This window comes from Pongo abelii, chromosome 4 (genome assembly GCF_028885655.2).
Source record: "Pongo abelii isolate AG06213 chromosome 4, NHGRI_mPonAbe1-v2.0_pri, whole genome shotgun sequence".
NCBI classification, from domain to species: Eukaryota; Metazoa; Chordata; class Mammalia; order Primates; family Hominidae; genus Pongo; species Pongo abelii.
The window spans coordinates 136863568-136881067 of record NC_071989.2 but is presented as its reverse complement, the minus strand read 5'-3'; the positions used below and the strand labels follow the sequence as shown (position 1 = coordinate 136881067).

The window sequence follows — 17500 nt, the reverse complement described above, 5'->3', positions numbered from 1 at the left end:
AAATGGTATGACTAAAACACTGCTTTAAACCAGGAGATAGTTACATTAGTTAGCTCTTTTAGTTTAAATAACTTTATTTATTTGAAGCAAAGTACGTGAAAATAACTGTATTGCTCTTTCTTTGGATTTTGACAAATCGGTGTCTCACATGAAATTATGTAACTCTTATCTTTTCTTCTGCTTTATGAGAATATTGTAACAAGGGGTACTACCTTCAGACCCTTTGACTACAGGGAGAAATAAAGGAGGGAGTTGTGCCAATTACTGCAGAATTTTGGCCGTCAAATAGCACATCTGGGCAATTTGGGCCATAAATATATATGTATATGTTATATATGTGTGTGTATATATATATGTTATATACATGTGTGTATATGTATGTTATATATGTGTGTGTATATATATATATACACACACACACACACACACACACACACCCTCCTATACATATACAACATTTTCCCCTTTAAACTAAGGTTTTCTAGGCTTGAATAAACCAGACCCTGCTCTCTTGTACTGTTTCGCAAACTGCTTGGTCTCTCCTTGTTTTCAGGAGTGTTTGATTTTTAAATTGTGATATTCCATTGAATTAGAAATGACCAGGACTTCACAGAGATTTCATGAAAGGAGGGCCACAAAGGAAGAACCCAGAGCAGGCCGGTGAGAGGCACTCTAAGAAGTACAGAGGGTTGCACCCATTGCTAGGATTTAATCAATCAGAAGGGGTCCAAGCCAGGAAGCAAGGGCATGCCCCAGCCTCATTTACCCGTCTTGTCACCACCCTGCCCGCTAGTACATTTCAGAGTCTCTAACCCCTCCCTGCATGCAAGCCCAGGCAGAGTCCTGCCAGGTCTCACACCAGAGCACACCCCTGCACGGACTCCCCACGACCGCGGCGCCGGCTGGCTGCCTCGGCCCCCCGCGGCCGCGTGAGCTCCCTCTTGGTGGCGGAGGGCGCATTTCAATCTGGAAACACCCAGCCCCTAATTTGGTCCCGCAGACTGACGCCGCTCCCTGTGGGGCGGTGGGGGTAGGAGGGCAATGGGGAGGTCTCCTCCTTCTTGGATTGAGGATGCAACCAACAGCCCCGTGAGCCTCTCTATTCCTGGCTGACTGCAAATCCCCCCATACCGGGTCAGGGGCCGGGACCCTACAGAAAGACCCGTTTTCATCCTCAACCTTGCGGCCTCTGTCCGGCGGGGAAGTTCAGCCGCGGGTCAGTTCAGCTGCGGATCCCGCCAAGCCTGGCGCGCTTAGGGACCCTAGTCCCTGGTCCGCGGCCGGGCGAGGGCGGAGGGGGAGGGGAAGGGGCTGCTGCCTCCTTTCCCAAATCCGGTCCCTAATCGCCCCATCCCCCGCCGTCTACTCGCTTTGTACAGGCAGTCAAAACAGAGCTAGCGGCCAATTGACGGACGGGAAGCAAAGCCGCCTAGCGCCTCGCCCCCTCCAGCCGGCCCCCCGGGCCCCTCCTCTCGGCGCCCGGACCTTGGCCCTCCCTCTCCTTTCCCACTTCTCTCTTTGCCCTAACTTCGCCCCCATCCCCCGCTCATTTCCTCTCGCACCCGGGCTCGCCAATCCCTCTTTCCAAGTCCCTCTTCCAGCCCGGCCTTCGCCTCGGGCTCGCCCCCCTTCTCCCCAATCTCCGTCCTCTCCCCTCTCTTCGCCCTCCCCCCCTTCCTTCCTCTTCCCCTCACCCAACCCTCGTTCCCCTCGTTCCTCAGCCCCTGATCTCTCCCTTACTCTGTCCCCGCCCACTCTGCGCCGGCCTCTCAGTCCGGGTTGAGCCCCACGTGTGGACGGCCGCGCCCCCACTGACAGCCGCCGCCCGCCGGCCCGCCCCGCGCCCCGCCGGGCCTCTAAAACCCCCGCGCCGCGCCCTCCACCGCCGCATCTTCTCCAGCGTCCAGCCTCCCGCCCTCTCTCTTGCTGGCCGCACGCCCTGGCCCCGCGCACCTCCGCCCGGCTCCGCAGCCGCTACCCGCGCTTCGTTGTCCTGTGGGACTCTGAGCGAGCCCAGAGGGAACCCTCCTCTTCTTCTGGGGGCGACTTTTGTTTGCTTGCCTGTTTTTTTCTGGTGACTTTTGCAGCTTTCCAAGATCCGTGCCGGAGCGCACGGGAATCCGCCGAGCTCTGCGTGCAGGCCCTTTTTTCTTTTGAGGTTCCCATTTTTTGAAATTTTACGCCAGGGCTTTTGTAGTTTCCTCCCCCGCCCGCTGGCGGTCCTGGAGTCGCACGGGGCTTTAGGCCGGTTATGCAACGTGTACCGCTTGGGGCTGCCGGCTGCACCTCCGCCGCGCCTCGCCGCCCACTGCGCTAGACCCGGCGCCCCGCGTCTCGCTTCGCGGGCAGCCAGGGGGCCGGCGTTCTGTAGAGGTCTCCAGCTAGAGCAGGGAGCCCGAGCCCGAGGGAGTCCCCGGAGCCGACTAAGGGCTTATTAGACCCTGACTATTTTCTGAGGCGCGCAGATTTTGTCTTTGATCACTCCCTCTCCGCGGGTCTAGGGCCGCGCGCTTTCGGCGCCGGCGATGGGGAGAAGACGGAGGCTGTGTCTCCAGCCCTACTTCCTGTTGCTGGGCTGTGTGGCGCTCTGGGTGCAGGGCACGGCCGGCCAGCCTCAGCCTCCTCCGCCCAAGCCGCCCCGGCCCCAGCCGCCGCCGCAACAGGTTCGGTCCGCTACAGCAGGCTCTGAAGGCGGATTTCTAGCGCCCGAGTATCGCGAGGAGGGTGCCGCAGTGGCCAGCCGCGTCCGCCGGCGAGGACAGCAGGACGTGCTCCGAGGGTAAGTGGGCAAGCGGCTCCGCACCTAAGGCTCCGGCTTGGGGGAGGGGGGAATCCTCAGTTTGGCGGCTTTCCGGCCCTCTCCGTCCCTGACCCTTTAGCTGGAGCCTAGAGCTGCAGCCCCTTTCGCCAAGGTATCCAAAGACTCCCAAGAGTGCGTCCACCTTTTCCTTCCCAACCCCGCAGCTCAGCGGGCGGAAAGCCCTCTCTCCGGGGGTTGGGCGGCGGGTGGTTAGGGAGCCCGGGGGTGCCGATCGCATAGCGTGTGCAGAGCCCGCGGTGCGGGAACAGGTTCTGAATGTCGGGCGGAAGGCGGGCCTGGGTCCGCCTGCTGCAGGGGCCAGAGGAGCCTGCTTGCTCCCCACGTCAGGGCCGCCGCTCGTGAGCCTTTTGTTTGAGGACGTGTGCAGGGTTCACAGCTCACCTTCTCATCGTCAACCCGAGCGCTCCACCTTGCGACGCGCTTTCCTTGACACGTCGGGGCCAAAGTAACAGTTGACCAAGGAGGAATGGATTTGGGAAGGAGGGCAAGGATTCTTTGGAACGGAATGGTCCCTTTGTTCTCTGCATCTGGAAGCTAGAATAGCAGCAAATTATATGTTTCCATGCCTCTTTTCTCCCCTTAAAAAGGCAGGCAAGGGACGACAGATGCAAGGCAGTGTTTAGACGTTTCTGACCCTCCTGCATTCCAGCATCTAGCTCTTTTGCTTCCACGTCTGCCTCCCGATCCCCAATAATTTGAAGTGTAATTTTGATTTGTTTGTTGTCCTGAAATCTACTCGCTGGGGGCATTGCTTACGAAGACCGTTTATATGTTACTGCACTCCTCTCCCTATCTGTATGTGACCGCGCTTGTCCATCACAGGCCCAACGTGTGCGGCTCCAGATTCCACTCCTACTGCTGCCCTGGATGGAAGACGCTCCCTGGAGGAAACCAGTGCATTGTCCGTGAGTGCTTGGCAGGGATCGCAGCTTGGGGCAGCGCGCTCGGCCCTATCTCCGGCCGACCTCTTGCACTCAGCCATTTGGACGCACAGTTGCGTTTGAAATCAAGTGATCATATTGCACTGATAATCGGGACGCGGCCCCATTTGAATAGTGGGGAAGACTCAACCGGTTTGAATCAGTTCAGACTTCACTTCTAGACTCTGTTGAAGGGCAATAATGATAAAGATTTCAAAGATAATTGAAAGTTTTATCTTTCTAAGTCTATTAATACAAATTGGAAGAGGGGAGGAGTAGAGCAATTATCTAGATAACTCAAAACCACTTTTTCCGTAAAAAATCCAGATAAGACCACATGTTATTATGCAAATTATCAGGCTTTTAACTCTGCTTGAGGTTTAGGCCTTATGAAGATCAAGGTTTCTTAGGCATTTATATAAAACCACTTTCTTATTTCTGGTTTTATATCAACAACCACATAACCTAGATACGAAAGGAGCATTCTCATGGATTTAGTGTTGACCTAAGTTAACAAACTTTTAAAAGACAGAACTCTTACAAAGGGACTTGAGGTTTTTTTTTGTTTTTTTGTTTTTTGGTTTTTTTTTGCTTTTTTGGAAGACGTTTAAATTTAGGGTTTCCAGACCCTAAACCTCAATAGTGTGCAGTAGATTTCCAAAGTATGAATCTTAGACCTTGAAAAATTCTGTATCTCTGACCTTAAAAGTTTTGATTATTTTATTCTGTTTCCAAAGTGTACAACCAGTTCTCCAAGTTCTAATTGGAGAGCTCATTACTTATCAGCCTCACAGTCACGGACTCTGGGATGTCTTATTTCATATGCCTGTAAATTTGTCACTTGCAGTGTGACTGGCCTTCTCCTGTGTGTTTATGTAGCACAACCACATTTGTCTTGTTGGGAGGACAGCCAGGTATCATAGACAGCACATTCATTTAGAGCCAGTCTTGACTTTAGATTGACCTCCATGTTCTCCAGGGAGAAAATAATTATGCAAGTGTGAACAGAGAAAAAGGGCAAGCCACACTAACCAAGGGATAATAAAGATGTAGTGGCATTTCTAACTCTGTATTTATTGGTTTCGTGGTTTTGAGAGAGATGCTTAATGTTATTTCTGGGCAGTTTTTTAAAAAGGGATGAAATCTCAAGTGTTATAAAGACTAATTTCTTCTTATTTTTTCTACCTTAAAATCCCACTATCTCCAATGGCAAAAATAGGAAACAACTGTGTTTTTTAAAGTGACTTATCAATATTTTGAACAAATCCTCTGATTATGATAAGCCTTTGCTTTATTTTTTAAAAGAAAATGTTCTGCATTCTCTTCTCTCCAACACAGAAGTCATATGTGAGGCATTAATGGAGGGTGCGTTTACTCTTTCAGGCCAGTAGGGCATTACCATGGCTGCTTTAAACTTAACGGTTTTTTAGACTCCTGAAACAGCTAACGTCACTCATCGCACACCTGCCATACTAGCTGGGAGTGACTTAGGCACTGCGGAAAGTCTGACTCACTAAATGTAATGAATGTGACTGCCATTATTGAGTTGGAGAGCAGCCGAGGAGGAGGGATTGGTTCATGGTACGTGTTGAAAATCTGTAAAGTCAGATTTTATTGGATCAGTGTGGAATGGGAATTCCAGAGAGCAGAGCCTTCCAGAATATTTTCAGTAGAAATATATGTATGGCCCACTGATCACTGGTAGAAGATCAGCTTTGAAAATCTCAGGGTAACAGTGACTATTGTAATCTGCATTTCTGAGACTTGAAATGTTTGGATGGTTATGAGATACATTGGAATTTACATGTATCAGAAATCTATAAGAGTAAACTTTGAAATGATCTTTATATCTATAAGAAACATTTATAACACTTGTGTCAAGACGTATCTACAAAAATATTTATTATAAGCACATCTAAAAATTCTAAGTACCTAAGATTATTAAACAGTGCACAAAATAGGGACAATGTAATACCTTTATATTCTATTGCATGAGTCTCATTTAACGCTAACAGCCTGCATTCAATTCAGTAGTTCAATTAGTCTGACATTTAAAATGATCATATGTAGAGGTAATAAGTGAAATGAAACCGTTATAAACTCAAAATCAAGAATTTTAATTCCAGGCCTTCCTGATGATAATGAATTAAGTAAATTATTATATTTATTGAATTTATCTGTATCACACCATTTAGCAAAAGAATCTGAGACCATTTACAAAAAAGAAAATAAAATACAAATAGAAAATCAAAACCAAATATTAATTTTCTCATACATTTGTACCTCAGCATTCTTTTAATAAAGAAAAATAAAAAATGGTCAACAGAATTTTAGTGTTTGACTTTGACAGGCTTTATAAGGAGAAGATATTAAAAAGAAACTGTAATTCTCCAAGTTCTGGAAACCTAATACATTTTGATTTGAGTCTCTGTGTTTTGTTGGTATTGTGCTTAGTTGTAGCCTAGAAAAATTACTGAAGTACTTCCAAACTTCCAAGTATTCATTTCCAAAAGTACGGAATTGACTTTCTCGCCTTCTTTTTTTTAAATCTTCTTAGAACATGAAGCAATGAAAAAATTTGCTTATTAATTTATTTATTGTGAAATTATGCTATGAACAGTATTTTTCATCAATATAATAAGAGTGGGATGAGGTTGGCTGGACTAATAACATTTGAGACCTGAGGAAACATCAGAGCATTCCAATATAATTCCTTTATGTTATGCTACCAAATGAAAAAACTGAAGCCAGAAAGGCTGTGGGTTTTTCTGGAGCTCATAGCAGATCAATGGCAGAGTGACAACTCAACTTCAGACCCTTTGGGTACTGTGTATTCTTTACCTGGCCATGTGACTTCTCACAGCATAACTGAAGTCTCAGTCCCTAGGTCCTGTCTCCCTCTCCCTCTGGTATTTCTAGGTCTCATAGTTTTAGTGATTGTGGGAGGGACAGATATTCAGCAAGTGTACCATAGTCTGAGGCTGGTGTGGGGCAAAAGGGCCTCAGCATTCTTGCTTCTCATTGGCTCACAGATACAGAATATATACCTGCATCCATGACAGGTAATTGCCTGAGAATGCTCAGTCTCCAGCCCATCAAACCTTCATTTGGTTTGGAACCCAGGTGGAGGTACTTTGGGTCTCCTCTCTTAAGCCTAGACTAAATATTGGCCTTCTGGGGAGGAGGGAACTTTGAAATAAAACAATGTTTTAATGCACATTTGTCATTGGAGAGTTACTGGTGATCAGAAACTGTAGTACATTTTAAGAAGTAAGAGTCAACTCCATGGCAGGAAACATATTCTTGCCTAAAATATTTTTATCTTAACATCACAATATTTGACACTATTCACTTTTTTTTTTATTAATTTGAGACAGGATCTCACTGTCATCCAGACTGGAATGCAGTGGTATGATCACAGCTCACTGCAGCCTTGACCTCTCGGGCTGAAGCCGTCTTCTGACCTCAGCCTCCTGAGTAGCTGGGACTATGGGCACATGCCAATGTGCAAGGCTAATTTTTTAAAAAATTTTCGTAGCGATGGGGTCTGCCTATGTTGCCCAGGCTGGTCTCCAACTTTTGAGCTCAAGTGATCCATTTGCCTAGGGCTCCCAAGGTGCTGGGATTACAGACACGAGCCACCATACCCAGCCCACTATTTTCATTTATAAGAAGTACTAATGCTAGTAGTAATATATGGATGTCAGAAGGCATCTTGGAGTAGAAAAACAATTAGTGAGTTAGTTTACTTCTGCAGGAAATGCTCTTTTCATTGTTGAGGGTCCCAAATCTCTTTGAAAGTTGTGGGACCTTTCCCTAACTACAGCCAGTTTCAGAGCTTTTGCAGATTTTCTTCTTGTCTTTATATATCCAGTCATGGCATGAGCATTAAAGTACACAGCCCTTGTGCTGAAAGAGAGAACTCAATTATGGTTATAGAGATAAATCTTTCAGCTGCTAAATGAACTGTCTCTAATATGGGAGAGACTTCCCATTCGAAGGTCCTTGGCTACAAGTTTGGAGTATCTGTGGTATATACTGTGTCAGTGAGCCTAACATTCTTTGCTGTGATGCCCCTCATGCCTTTCTGTTCATTGGAGGTCACAGCTGCAGGAGGCTTTGACTCTCCCCACCATCAAAATGCCACAGCAGCTTTTCTGAGCAGCAGGAATAGGCTAGGTTGTGGAGATAATATGGAAGGAGAAAGGCTGTAGGAAGGAGAGGGAATTATTGAGGGGACCAAAGATTGATCACGGGGTAGGTCAGATACCAGCCTGGAAGGAATGTGTGTGGAACCCTTGAGGCTTGGCCAAGTCATTAGGACTGGAGCCTCTGCTTCAGCCAATTTCATGTTGTCTGTCTCCTGTGAAGGCTTTCGCACAGTGGGCTGTATTTTCTCTATTCCCGCAACCCTCCCAACTACTTAGAATCAAGGCTGTCTTCTCTGGGTAAATTCTGCATTTTAAACTCTCAGTCTTTAATGAAAGAGACAACCTGTATTGATAAGACAATTAACGATTTAGGATTATGCAAATTTTTTTCCTTATTGCAAAGCTTTAAATGTTTATTATAAAAGTAATAATCCATACATAAGCCCATCATGCAGTGAGATCCATTGTACTGTTTGGTGAAAGTTCTTTTAGACCTTTTAAAGCCAGTAAATATGTATATATATATACACACATATATATATACACACACCCCCACACACACACGCACACATATATATGTATTTTAAACTTAAAAAGCCTGTGCTTTATTTTATTCTACCATGTTTTCATTCTGTAACGTTTACTTACATATGACTTTATTTTTATTTCTATTTTTCCATAAGTTATTGGGGTACAGGTAGTATTTAGTTGCACGAATAAGTCCTTTAGTGGTGATTTGTGAGATTTTGGTGCATCCATCGCCTGAGCAGTGTCCACTGCACCATATTTGTAGTCATTTGTCTCTCACCTCCTCCCACTCTTTCCTCCAAGTCCCCAAAGTCCATTGTATCATTCTTATGCCTTTGTGTCCTCATAGCTTAGCTCCCACATGTCAGTGAGAACATACAATGTTTGCTTTTCCATTCCTGTATTACATCACTTAGAATAATAAGTCTCCAGTCACATCCAGGTCACTACAAATGCTGTTAATTCGTTCATTTTTATGGCCGCATAGTATTCCATTATATATATGGTGATATATATATATATATATCATATATATCATATATATTATATATATCATATATATCATATATATTATATATATTATATATATTATATATATATATATCACCATATATATATAACAGTTTCTTTATCCACTTGTTGATTGAAGGGCATTTGGGTTGGTTCCACGATTTTTCAGTTGTGAATTGTGCTGCTATAAACATGCATGTGCAAGTATCTTTTTCGAATAATGACTTCTTTTCCTCTGGGTAGATACCCAGTAGTGGTATTTCTGGATCAAATGGTAGTTCTACTTTTACAGCCACTATGGAAAACAGTGTGGAGATTCCTTAAAGGATTATGCAATTTGAAACAGCTTCATTTGTTTTTATCATAAGGATACCTATGAGACTTATTCCCAAGTCTGCAATGAGTAATTTTATTGCATATCTGAAGTTAGACATTTATATCATATATTTTATCTTAGTTTTTCAGGCTTTTTATTTTTAAATACAGCTTTCTTGTTTTGTAAACTATGGTTTATTATATAGTTATTCATTCATTTTCCTATTGTGCTTTCTACAGCGATTTGTAGAAATAGTTGTGGAGATGGATTTTGTTCCCGTCCTAATATGTGTACTTGTTCCAGTGGGCAAATATCACCAACCTGTGGATCAAAATCAAGTATGTTTCTTACTTGTGGCCTCTTCACTGCATTTTTCTTAAGCTTTGGAGTAAATGCTAAAGGTCCTTCTATGTGCCAGGGAGTTTTAACTGTTATTACTTTAGTTAATCCTTACATCAACATTATGAGATACTGTTAATACCCTGTTTTACAGAGTAGCAAAGTAAAGCACACATAATTTAATTAACTGGCCCAAGGAAACACAGACTTGAATCCAGGTATTCTGATGCCTAAGTGTATAGTCTCAAACACTAGGCTGTATTTGTTGCCTTTGCTTAACATGTGTTTTGTTGGTTATCTAAGGGGGAAGGAGAAGAGAACTCCAAAGGCAGCATAATGTTTATTGAGTACTGACCAGATACTTTATACATATGGACCTATTTTGCTTCACATGTATTAATTGCCAACAACTTCATAAGATAATTCTAACTGTGGACTATGACTGTGTGAGTCATGACCCAATTAGAAATTGTTGGGTCCTTAAGGTCGAAGATTAATCTTTTAGGCTAGTATTTAAGATAACGTTATAACAAGGCAGAAGCAAGATTGTTTATTTAATTGCTCAATAATTAAATAAATACTTTCTTAAGTCTTGCCTCAGACTAGTGTGAAGTCATTATATTTTTAATATATCTTTCTTCAAATTTTCCCTAAAAGAAGGTAATAGAGAGTATGTCTGACTGAGGAATAAGATTCAGGATTCATACATCAAATGCCATTGTCTTCTGATGAAACTCCTGATGAAAACTCTCTTAATTTCACTTCCTTTGGATCTGCCATTTCCCCAGCTTTTTAAAACCTACCATTCAAATTCATCAAGATTTCTTGACCACTTTAACCAGAACATTTTATCCCCAACTTAACCTGAACCTCTCTCTCTTGCCTGATTACCTACAAGATACTGTTGCCCATATGTTCATTATCGTGTTCTTAGTTTTCTCATATTTGCCTTTGGCAAAAAACACAATCCTGAAGGAATTTTAAGATTCAGTTTCTTAATTCCTCTACCTGGGAGCTGGGACATTCTCTGGTCCACTCTTTGCTTGTGATATATAATTTAACAGGGAATCTGTGCATTCATTTGGCCTTGGGCAATCCTTCCATTTCATCAGGAACTTTTCTAACCCTCCCAATCATCATCCTGTTTGACCTTACTAAAGCTTTTGGCACTATTAATCACTATCTTCTTGAAATGCTGTTTTTCGTTTTTCTTTGAAACACCCGTGACTTTTAAAATGCCAGTGGCCCTCAGTGATCCTTTTCTTGATCATTACTTTTTAGTCTCTTTTCTGTGTCTTCATCAGTCTTTCATTCAAGGTTTGGTATTCCTGAGTTCTGTCCTCCCTGGGTGAACTCATTAACATATATGTTTTCAATGACTACCAATCTGTTGATAACTCATAATATTTATCTACACTGGAGATTCCACCACTGACCTCAACACTGGTATATTCCCTTTCCCATTTGACATCTCCACTCAAGAAATAGCAAGCAATTGAAACTTAGTAGCATGTCTAAAAGGAAACTGAATTTATTGCTGACCACAGGCTACTTGAACCACAGTTCCTCCTGCCTTGGCAAATGGCTCTGCCATCCACGCAGTGCTTAAGTAACTGCTGCTTCTCTTTCTCTATGTCGGCTCTTTAAACAAGTCCTGTAGGCTTTACTGGAAAATAATTATCTCAGATTTATCTTTTCCTTTCCATCTCCACTGCTACCATGTGGTATAAGCTATCCTCATCCTTCTCCCAGACTCTCACCCTCTTCAAATCCGTTCTCTGCAGAGCAGCTAGAGTAATCTTTTTAAAATATAGATTACATCACTTCACTCTCTCATTTAAATCCTTTCAATGACTCCCTGTTGTATTTGGGATATAATGAAAACCCTTCGGTGGCCGAGGAGGCCCTGTGTTAGCTGGCTGGTCTCTGCCTGGGTCTCCAAGATCTCTTCCGTCTGCCTCTTTTTAACCACAGGAATCTCTCCGTTCTTCAGAATAAACCATTTACCATCCTAAGGTCTTTTGATCTGCTGGCTCTTCTCTCTCTGAAGTTTCTCCTTGGTACTTTTAATATCTTGCTCATTCAGTGTAAATGTCACCTCAGAGTGGTCTTGTCTAGTGCTGGTATCTAAGCTCCTTCTTGGCTCCAGACTAGTCTCCTTCACAACAGTTTACTTCAAACAGTTTATCACAGTCTATGATTACTTTGTGGTATTTGTTTACCTGTGTTTTCCATAGCTCCCTATTGGAATTCAGGCTCTGTGAGGATAGCCTTCAAGTCCATTATGACAGTACTGCAGTGAGCTGGAATGGTGGGCACTCACTTCCTGCATTCTGAATGGAGACAAAAGTGCCTCCTGCTTGCCAGAAACTATACTGCTAGTCACCTTCTGTTTATTTTTTTTTAACATTGAAAGTGTTTTCAATGCATCCTGAATAACATGTTATCACAGATATGCCCATGTGTGCACTTATAAAGAAATGATGAATAAAAATATGTTTGGGTCATAGTATTTCCTTCTGTAAGATATAATTGTCATTGAATTGGATAATTGAGTTTATAATTTTACAACCTCTCACATATACTATAATTTTGGTGACTGATGTTTTTATACTTTTTGTTATTGCTCTTTGCAGTTCAGCAGTGCAGTGTGAGATGCATGAATGGTGGGACCTGTGCAGATGACCACTGCCAGTGCCAGAAAGGATATATTGGAACTTATTGTGGACAACGTAAGGGACATTGGAATCAACTTCATTTATTAGAAATCATTTGATTTGGTGGATATTTCATATTAAGTTATAATTTAAGGTCTCATAAATCCTGTGATCTTTTGAAAAAACAATTTTATGTAGTAAACCATACCTTAAAACTGTATTTCTAATTTTTATCCTGTAAGAATTTTTCTAATTCTTTTAGAATTTTGTGCTTTAGAGCAGTGATGTTCTGGAATAGTAACTAGTCAACAACTGGTAACTAGTGCTTTAGCAAATGTGACACATCTCACAGATTTTCTGTGATTTATTTGTTTTCCTTTATTTGGCTCCATGAAACATGTATACTTTCCTGAAAAAAAAAAAGAGCAAGTTTTCTGTGATCTATCTCTTTCTTTCTTTTTTGCTTCTTCCTTCCCTCCCTAGTTTCCTCTTTATATCTATGATTTTTTAGAACTTCTCAGAATTAACCCCCGGAGAGCCAATCTGATAAATTATCCTTTGCTCAAATATATTTAATACTAAGATACAGGGTGATGAAATGATTTCTGAAAATCAGATGTTATTGTGAAACAGGGAACTGTAACCCAGCAAAGCTGGTACCTTCACTGGAGAATGCCCTGTATGAATCAAGAAATAACGTTTTAGCAAGAGTGTAAGGGTTGTAGTTTCTGGATTGTGACACATCACTGGGGAACATTTGGGTAATATTCTCTAAATTTTGGGACATTTTTGGGAATTCACATATTTTGAAGTAATGTCACCTTATATGACATTAAAGAAGTGTGATTTATGAAATTGAATCACAAATAGTAAGTCCCTTTTTACTTTATTTGCATTTTTACCTGATGTAGACTATAGGTTCCATGCTAATCTTCAAGGCTTCCTTAAGGATTGCTGGTCTCTTTTTTAAACGTAGAAAAACCAAGTCTTAGGTGTAAAAGAATATCTAGCTTGTTTTCAGTTAACATTATTTTATTTTTGTTGCAATGAAAAATTTTTTTTAAATTGTGGTAAAATATACATAACAAAATTTACCATTTTAGCCACTTTTAAGTGTATAGTTCAGTGACATTAAGTCTATTCACACTGTTGTGTAACCATCATCACCATCCATCTCCAGAATTCTTTTCATCTTGGAAAACTGAAACTCTGTACCCATTGAACAATAACCCCCATTTTCCTCTCCGCTGCCCCTGGCAACCATCATTTACTTCTGTCTCTATGAATTTGACTACTTTAGGTATTTCATAGAAGTGTAAGCATGAAGTATTTGTCCTTGGGTGACTGGTTTGTTATACTTAGCATAGTGCCCTCAAGGTTCATCCGTGTTTTAGCATGTGTCAGAATTTTCTTCATTTTAAAGGCAAAATAATATTTCATTATATGAATATACCACATTTTGTTTATCCAGTCATCTGTTGATGGACATTTGAGTTGCTTTCACCTTTTGGCTCTTGTGAATAATGCTGAAATAGCTGTTTGGGCCCTTGCTCTCAGTTCTTTTGGGTGTATACCCAGAAGTGGAATTGTTGGATTACATGATAATTGTATTATTAATTTTTTGAAATGCTGCCATACTGTTTTCCACGGAAGCTGTACTGTCTTCCATTCCTACTAGCAGTGCACAAGGGCTCCACTCTGTATACTTGCCAACCCTTGTTATTTTCTTTTTTTTTTCAAAATAATAATAATCATGCTAATGAATGTGAAGTACTTATTGTGGTCGTTACAGTAATTTCCAAGTTTGTCTTGTAGTTAAGGTGATTATGGTGATTATAGCTTTCTATTTATACGTGCTATAAAGTTTTCTTTAGAATAATTTTATGTAAAATAGGAGTATCCATTTAAAGAAAAATGTTCTGTTAAGGTCAGGGGTAAGTCAACTTTTTTTGTTGAGGCCAGAGAGTATATATTTTAGACCTTGCTTTCCCCATTGCAAATACTCAACTCTGCCATTGTAGTGCAAAAGTGACCTTAGATAATATGTAAATGAAAGAGCTAGGATGTGTTTCAGCAAAATTGTATACTTTATAGACACTGGAATTTGAATTTCATACAGTTTTCACTTGTGACTGAGTATTATTTCTTTGATTTTTCAACTACTTAAAAGTGTCAAAATTCCTCTTAGCTCATGGGAAGTACAAAAATAAGCAGTGGCCCAGATCTGGCCTTTGGGCCATAGTTTGCAGATTCCTTGTGTGGGTGTGGGTGGTTCTCAGGTATGACAAGAGGAGATTGACTGAAGTTTGAGAAATGGAGGGTGAAGGTATTTAAGAGAATACAGTATGTTGAGGCCAGTTTTCTAACAAGAATAGGAGGGGCCAATGTATTAAATTCTCTAGGCTAGGGTTGGCCAGGGGAGGCTAAGAAATAACTGGACAACAGTGGAACAGATAAATGCAGCAGAGTTTCTCGTTCCATGGATGATACTTTTTCTATATTTTCTTTGTACATTCAGGTATTTCCCACATTTTCTACAACAGACTTCTGTTTATAACCAGAAAAGAAGGACAGAAGTCTATCACGAACACAGTATTCATAAAAAGATAGATTGATATATATTTTTAGGCCTTAGAAAAGTGTTAGGAGATCTGATTGCCAACTCTGTTTTGCAAAGTTCCATAACCAATGAAGAGACACATCTATCCTTGTTGAAACACATCCTTTTGCTCTGTAGAGGGAAAAATGAAAATTAGAATCACAGAAGAAAGCACCTTGCCTTGCCTCAACTGATCTTTCAGAGTATTTGCTCAAATCTGTCCTGAAATTAGCTGTCTTCAGTCTGAATTAAGCAGTTCTTCGTGCCTTGGGCATACGTGTGTATGTATGTATGAGGGTTATACAGAACACGCTCTAGTGGGTGTGTCTCTTGTTCTTCACACAGGAATGGGAAGGCAGGGGATGGAAAGGACTGTCCGCTTCTAAAATACTTTGATGTTCTTCCGCCCCTGTGTCAAACCATATTGATGTTACCACATTTTCCAGTCAGAGGAAAGGCAACGTCACTGGGTCAGAAAATGAGCATATACTGAACATTTGTTTTCTAGGTTTCTCATGGGATGACATCTTCCTTGTCTAATGTTTACCTCAGGGGTAATAGAACATATAGGGGAAGCAAAATATGTAGCAAACACAATTTATTTGTCAGCAAGTAAGAAGGTAAAGGTATGATAACTAATAGATTACCAGCTCAAGGAATGGTGTAAGGAAGATGTTTTCCAAGTCGTCTTATATAGAAAGAGTGTTACAATACTGAGAGCAAAGAAGCAGATGGAACATTTTTCAATTTATGAATCCAGAAGAGTCTTGGAAATAGGATGCTTGCTAAAATGAACATTTATAAAACATTTAGACTGCTTAGCTGCTTTCCTGGAAACAGACAGCACTTCTTAGAAAGCATTCTTCTATTTCATCCATTTCATTCAGCAATGTTGATTGAGTAACTACTGTGAATAGGTAAGATGATACCCTGGCCACATATTCTGGTAGAAATGACAGTTAATACTAAAAAGGTAAATACCTAATACACATTTAGGTAGTGAGAAGTTTTAGGAGAAGAATAAAGCAGGGTAAGGGGGAGAGAGTCTGGGTCGGGATTAGCAGTTGTCTGCTATTTTACATCAGGGGTCTCTGAGAAGGTGACATTGAAACACAGATCCGAGTCTGTGCCTTTAAATCTATGGAAAAATTGTTCTGGACAAGTGAAAAGTAAATTTAAAGGACCTGTAGTGGGAACAGACTGCATGTATTTTGGAAACAGTAAGATCCATGTCCCTGGAGTAAAGTGGGGAAAGGGAAAATGGTAAGAATTGAGTTTGGAGAGGGAGGTGTAGGGCCTTGTAGGCCAAGGAACAAAATTTGGACTATAGCCTAAATATTATGAGAAGCCACTGGAGCATTTTGAGCAATGGTGTTCTGTGATCTGGTTAACATTAAAAAAAAAATCACCTGTCTGCTGTGTTGAGCCTGGATTATAACAGAGAAAAGGAAAGGGCCGTGTAGGAGGCTACCACAGTGGTGCTAGTGAACGATGCTGCAGCTGTAGTCATTGAAGATGTGGTAAGTGGTTGGATTGAGCTTGTATTTTGGAGGTATACTCTGATGGACCAGGCGTGGTGGATTAAAAAAAGAAAAAGTAAAGATCAAAAGTGACAAGGAGAGGGTTTTGGTGGAGCTCCTGGATTAATAGCGATGTCATTTCCAGATATGGGAAATATTGTATAGGGAGTGGGTTGGGTAAGGAGTGGTGGGGCTGAGGAAAAGTTTTGTTTTGGATTCATTAGATTGAGAAATCTGTCAGACTTACAAGTGCAAAGATCTATGAACTCTGATCTTAGGAGAGAGGTTGGACATAGAGATATAAATTTGGGAGCGTATAGACTGAATTATTATATACATAATATTTTAATCATAGGCCTAGATAAAGATCATTAGGAAGTTGTTGTAGCTAAAGAAGAGAGTTGAAAACAGAGACCCAGTTCAGTCCAACATTGTGAGATGGGGAAGAGGAAAAGAAGCCAGCAAAGAAGAGTGAGAAAGAATGGACATGAGGATGGAATGAAAACTGAGAGACTGTGGTATCCTAGAAAACAAAGGAAGAAGGCAGCACCAATAGCAAAGATGTATACCTTCCTATGTCAGACAGTAGGCTTTTGTTTCTTTCCTCTTGTTAACATTTTAACTTGGTTTAGAATGCTATTTTTTTTAACACATTTGTGTAGAAATTACAATCATGATTTCAAACTTGACTTATGCCTGAGTGTCTGCACCTCTGCTGAGTTGTAAGGGAGTCTGTCTAATAAAAATATATACCTGACCTGTTACCTAGCACAAAGTAAGTGCTCAGTAAATATCTGTTGAAAAAAAATGTTCTCTAAATATCTGAGCTTCTACAGTATGCAACCAACCCACACAGGGAAAACAGTGTGTTTTCCCCTTCTAGGATTTTGGTGGGCAGCTAAGAAACCAGCTCATATTTCTATCTGTAGTACATCTTTTGCTCTCTTGCCTTTCATGCCACCGTCATGCTAGGTGTAAGCATAGTTTTCTTCCTGAGTGGTCAGCGTTCCTTCTGTGGTGGAAATTTAGGCATTTTCCAATTTTTTTCTGACTCCAGTTGAAATGTAAGTTGCTGTTTCCATTCTTTTTTGTTAAAAAAAGTTATTTTGTAAAATACCTTTCATCATAATTCATTTGAA

At 41.5% G+C, this 17500-nt stretch overlaps 1 protein-coding gene across 2 annotated transcripts in view; it reads left to right on the top strand.

Annotated features, from left to right (window-relative positions):
• Positions 1-860: 860 nt before the first annotated feature.
• FBN2 (fibrillin 2) overlaps positions 861-17500 on the top strand; it is a 283862-nt gene continuing 267222 nt past the window's right edge. The window contains exons 1-4 of one of the 2 annotated variants that reach the window (XM_024246978.3): positions 861-2779; positions 3644-3726; positions 9486-9584; positions 12222-12317. In XM_024246978.3, coding sequence (XP_024102746.2) covers positions 2526-2779; positions 3644-3726; positions 9486-9584; positions 12222-12317 — 532 coding nt within the window. In that variant the 5' untranslated portion in view covers positions 861-2525. The remainder of the gene's footprint in view (positions 2780-3643; positions 3727-9485; positions 9585-12221; positions 12318-17500) is intronic. The other variant, XM_054555893.2, reaches the window with a different exon arrangement.